Source organism: Psammomys obesus, unplaced genomic scaffold (genome assembly GCF_907164565.1).
Source record: "Psammomys obesus unplaced genomic scaffold, mPsaObe1.curated_primary_1811, whole genome shotgun sequence".
NCBI classification, from domain to species: Eukaryota; Metazoa; Chordata; class Mammalia; order Rodentia; family Muridae; genus Psammomys; species Psammomys obesus.
This window is the reverse complement of record NW_026585504.1, coordinates 48,755,492-48,761,491: the sequence shown is the minus strand read 5'-3', so window position 1 is coordinate 48,761,491 and position 6,000 is coordinate 48,755,492. Positions and strand designations below refer to the sequence as shown.

General features: G+C 37.2%; 1 protein-coding gene across 2 annotated transcripts in view; it reads left to right on the top strand.

Annotated features, from left to right (window-relative positions):
* Positions 1-6,000, top strand: part of Cdh20 (cadherin 20) — a 268,074-nt gene that overhangs the window by 236,174 nt on the left and 25,900 nt on the right. For both annotated transcript variants that reach the window (XM_055601412.1, XM_055601420.1), the window contains exon 8: positions 4,678-4,814. In XM_055601412.1, coding sequence (XP_055457387.1) covers positions 4,678-4,814 — 137 coding nt within the window. The remainder of the gene's footprint in view (positions 1-4,677; positions 4,815-6,000) is intronic.

Below are 6,000 nucleotides of genomic sequence, written 5' to 3'. Positions count from 1 at the left end.
GATAGATAGATAGATAGATAGATAGATAGATAGATAGATAGATAGATGGATGGATGAACGGATAGATAGATAGATAGATAGATAGATAGATAGATAGATAGATAGATAGATAGATAGATAGATAGATAAAAGCTTTACATCAATATTTACCCTCACTACATGAAATAATTTAGCATGCATATACCCCATTCTATTTCATTTTCTTTCAGTGGTAATCACAATCAACCATCTCACTGCTCACCAAGAGGCAGTATGCAAATCACTGCACTTACAGAAGATATTATTACCAAAATTACGGTTTCAGGGAAAAGACACTTCAGTGGCTAAGAATGCATACTCCTCTTGAAGAGGAAGCAAGTTTGACTCCCAACACTCACATCATGTGGCTCACAGCTGCCTGTTACTTCCAGCTTCAGAAGATCCACTGTTTTCTCCTAACCTTGGCAGGAACCTATTCACAAACCCACCAAGATACACAATTATATGTGTATAATTCAAATTACGTTCTTAAGATAATCAGTTTATTCATCCCAACAACTTTAAGATAAAAACTGCAAGTTTTGTCAACTTTTATTAAAATTTGAATTCAATATTTCTCTGGCCTCTACTTAAGAACAATCAGTAAGAATAGTAAGAACACTTATGACTCTACATAGATTATTTTAAATTTTAGTTGAAAGTGACTCAATTTTCCTAAGTTTCCGTTGGCCTATCTGATGGTTAGGGTAACTTTCCAAAGAAACGAGAATATTAAAAGACGCTGTATGTTAAATGCGCTGCAAGGTGATTACTGTTCAGACACACACCTGCCTTTGAAGAACAGGGTACTTCTGTATTTTGTACATTAGATCGGTGTTCTTTCCTCCCAATCTTTGTACTTTCTTTCATCTTCTGATTGTTTCCTTTGCTGTGCAGAATATTTAGTTTGATTCAATTTCATTGGTTTATTTTTTCTCCTTCTGCCTCTGTGCCTTTAGGGTTATATCCAAGACATCATGCCTCAGACGAACGTTATATAATATTCTATGTAACATTACATAATTTAGTTTCAGATCTTAACTTCTCTATTCACTTGATTACTGTGAAAGAGGACCAGGTAGGCATCGTTTTGTATGTGGGCTGCCAATTTTCCAAATACAACTCATCAAGGACTGTTCTTTCACCCCAATAATGCATTCTTTTAATCTTTAACAAAAATCCAATGAATTGTAATCATAAATATATGTGAAGGGGACCCTGCAGGTGTCCAAGCAGTGAAAAGATGAGAACGAAAACTCAGTTCAAACTGACTTGGTCAACGTGGATCAAGACTTCATGGAGTCTGGTGCCAAGCAGTTCACTGACAGTATATTTAAAGCAGTACAATTTGGGAGAAAGTGTCCTGTTGTGATACAATCCTTGTGCAATGCACAAGGAAGTGTGATTATATTGAAACTCAACTCAGTGTACACGTAATTTCTTCCAAGAAGATGGGTTCCAGAGATAGGCTGCCTGTGCTAGCTTCAGGGCCCAGGGAAGACTATGGCCTGGGGTCCATCATACAGACAGTGTAGAGGTCGTTCTTAACCACCTCTGGTCTTGTTTGTAGGGGCTTGATATGGCCTGGATCAGCAGGCTACTAATCACCCACCTCTAATTCTCAGCTTTCTGGAAAAACAGGTTATACATATACATATATACATACATATATATATATATGTGTGTGTGTGTGTGTGTGTGTGTGTGTGTGTGTATGTATGTATGTATGTATACATATGTCCCTCCCTTTGAAGGAACAATCCCGGGTACTTAATATTGCTGGGTTCCCTGGAGATGTGTGGGTACAAGGACCTTTGTGCTCCCAACACATACGCACTAGTTTCTAGGCTTTCACTCATATTCCATTGATCACCGTCTCTATTTTACGCCCATACTACACTGTTTTGATTACTTTTGTTTTGTATTGTATTCTGATGCCAGGACAAGTAATCTTATTTTCAGAAATGTCATAGTACCTGAACAGACAATTTTTCAAAGGAATATATGCAAGAGCCTTGCAAATATATGGGAGGGGGCATTCAATATCACTAACCTTCAGGGAACTACAGCTTAAAGCCACAATGAATCAGAATGAGATGTTGTCTCACCAATTAAAATGGCCATTCCCCAAAGGATGAAAATTAAGAAAGGGTATTCAGAAAAGGGAAGCTCTGTACCTTGTGGGTGGGGATATGTTAGCACAACCACTTAAAAAAAGAGTGTAGTGCCTAGATTTTTTGGGTTTTTTTTTTTTTTTTTGTCTTCTTGTGGAGCTCTAGACTCTTCCAGGTCTTTCTATCTCCCCCTTTTTTCATAAGATTCCCTACACTCTGTTCAAAGTTTGGCTATGAGTCTCAGCACCCACTTTAATACCCTGCTGGATAGAATCCTTCAGAGGCCCTCTGTGATAGGCTCCTGTCTTGTTCCTTATTTTCACCTTCTTTCAATGTCTGTCCCGTTTGCCTTTCTGAATGAAGATTGAGCATCTTACCCAGGGTCCTTCTTCTTGCTCAGCTTCTTTTCTGAGACTGATACTCCAACCAAGGACCATTCATGGAGATAACATGGACCCCCTGCACAGCGGTAGGTAGCCCAGGGCAGCTCAGTCTCCAAATGAGCTCCCTAATAAGGGGAGCAGGGGCTGTCTCTGACATGAACTCAGTGGCTGGCTCTTTGATCACCTCTCCCTGAGGGGGGAGCAGCCTGACCAGGCCACAGAGGAAGACTATGAAACAAAGTTCTGATGAGACCTGATAGGCTAGCATCAGATGGAAGAGGAGGAGGTCCTACTATCAGTGGACTGGGGAAGGGGAATGGGAGGAGATGAGAGAGGAAGTGTGGTATTGGGAAGGAAAGAGGGTGGGGCTACAGCTGGGATACAAAGTGAATAAATTGTAATAAATAAAAAATTATATTAAAATTTTTTTAAAAACATTGTAGTGATTACTCAAAATACTAGAACCATCATATGATCCAGCCATCCTATTTCTGGGTATCTATCCAAAGGAATTACAATCAGTATGTAAAGAAGCATCTTCATTTCCATGTTAACTGTCACATTATTCACAAAGTCAAGATATGGAAACAACCTAAGTGCTCATCAACAGATGAATGGATTTTTTAATGTGGTATTTTATGCATACACAAGAGAATGCAACTCAGCCTTTAGGAAGAAGGAAATTCTGTCATTTGCAATAACACAAGTGAATCTTGAGAGCATTATACTGTATGAAATAAGCCAGGCACAGAAAGGCAAATGCCTCATGATCTTACTCAAATGTAGAATCTAAAAGGTTGAACAGATAAAAGAGAGAATGTGATGGTTATCATAGGTTAGGGCCAGTAAGGCTGATAGAGTGAGAGAGGAAATTTTTGGCCAGGGAAACAAAGTTCCAGTTAGACGGGAAGATCTAGAGATCTACTGTACAGATGGTCACTAGATGATTATATACTGTGTATTTCAAAGCTTCCAGGAAATGGATTGTAAATGCTTTTGCCACGATGATGTGTATGTTAATTAGATAGGTTTTTAAATTCTACAAGAATATATATATAGAGAGAAAGAACATTATATCCTTAAATACATAATGTCTCAATAAAAATAACAAATTAATAAACTTAACCAAGGAATACATGAGATTCTCAATGATGATCCTCAATCATAGTTAATTACCAAAATCCCTTATTTTTAAAAATCCTGATGCATGAGCTTTCCTACATCTCCCATGGTGGAGAGCAGATGAGATAATACAAGTAAACACAGGAAACCAGGTTGCCAAATCAGACTGAACAAGAATTACAGATCTTACTTACTCTTACCCAAGTTCACTAAAGAGTCAGAAGACAGAGGAACAGCAAAATGAGTCAAGTAATCCTTCTGCAGAGGTTTAAAGCTGTCTGGCACAAGTACCTTTAAGTGCCCTTCTTTTCCCACATGAACACACATTGGGCCAGACTGACACACACGATGGAAACAACAAATAAGGTCGGTGGCCTGAGCAAAATTGGCCTTTGTTTTACAGAACATTTGCTTATAATGCTGTATAAATTTTGAATGCCATATGATGGTCTTCAGCAGATTATCCCCCACAAACACACAAAACTGTTTTATTTACAACCTGCAACCTAAATAGACCTGTTATCCTGCTAACCGCATCCTGTATAAGAAACCTTCAGCTACTAGATTCTATGTCAGTCAGGATTTGAATCATTATAGGTGTATAACAGGGAAGGCCTGGAGCAAAGCTTTCCTGCTCGACTGTGATACCAATTCTAAGATGCAGAACCACAAGACTGAGTTTGCTATTTTTTTTCAAGTTTCAGATTAGCATTTGAATTTCAACACATTTATAAATAAAGGCTGATTTGAGGGTGCTCCCAAATTCTTGGAACAATTTTAAGCTCTAAATAGCATAAATTGATTTCTATGCAAATGAAAACCACCATAAGATTTTCAGGACTCGGTTTATTTCATTTCTAAGATACTTGAAGTAGTAAAAAAGTTCTTTTGTTTCTCTTAAGCGTGACAAATGTACAGCGTCCCACATATTCGCAACTCAACGGCTGCTGAGCTGTTTTAACGTCATGTGTACACTCACGTCTCTCATGTGCTCTCTTTTGTCCAAATGAAAATCAGGTTCATAATCCATATCGTTGCAGATACTCCATTGACAGAAGCAGTGACCCTGGGAGATTTTTCTACGTTGACATTACAACAGGTGCTCTAATGACTGCAAGACCACTGGACAGAGAAGAGTACTCTTGGCATAACATAACTGTCCTTGCTATGGAAATGAGTAAGTAATATAATTTATTGGTCTCCACAAAGGTACAAAATGTAAAGTTATAGAAAGTTTCCAAACTTGTAACAAGCAATATTATTCAGAGGAGAAAGTGAAATCATATGTTCTATAAATAAATGATCATGAGATTTAGTCTAAAGTTAACTTTTTGGTTGAGGTACATCATTAATTGAATTCAAATTTACTACTTAAATAAATCATGTATCAGTCAGGAGTTGAATCATTACATGTTTATGACTGGAAAGGCAAAGAATTCCTTTCCAACAGTGATACCAATTCTAAGAAGCAGAACCATAACTTTGCTGTTTCTGGAGTTTCAGAATTAGCTAGAAAACTGTCTTAGAACTAGCTTTGCTATTTTCCTAAAGTTCTAATACATTTTATTTTCATTCTGCTTTGATTCTAGGAACTTTTCAATTTCCTCTATGATTGCTTCAATAACACAAATATTACTGAAAAATCTATTGCTTAATCTCATTTCCATAGGTTCTTTTGTTATTGATTTCTTGCTATTATTACATTATTAGCTGATGGCAGAAATCACTTTAGGTTTGTTTTTGTATTTGTTAAAAACTTTCTGTAACCTAACTTTATTTTAGAGAAAGTTCCATATGCTGCTAAAAAATATATATTCTACATATACTGGGTGAAATATCATGTCAATATTTATAAATTCCACTTGAACTTAGGAAGAATTAACTTTGAAATTTCTTTGTTTTTTTTTAATCTAGATGATCCAAAACACTAGAGTAACGACATTATCCACTGTTATTGTATCTGTCCTTCTGTGTTCAATAATGTTTATTTTATGAAATTATTCACACATATTCAAGGTATATATATTTACAATCATTTTTGAAGCAGAGTCTCGCTGTGCAGCCCTGGCCTGGCTTAGACCTTGCTAAGTACAAATGATGGCCCTCAAACTATAGAAATCTGCTTGCCTTTGTAACCTACATGCTGGGATTAGAGGCATTCACCACCATGCCTGGCTACAAAGATTACATCTTCTTAAGTCATTGTTCTTTTTACTAATATGTGGTTGTTGGAACACCTTGTTTGAGGTCACAGTCCACCATGTCTGGACAGCTCTCCCAAGCTCAATGCAGAATGGAGGACTTCTGTTCTTATCAGAAAGCTTTTGCTTTGCCTCAGTTCATCTGGAGGGTCTCTAAGTAGG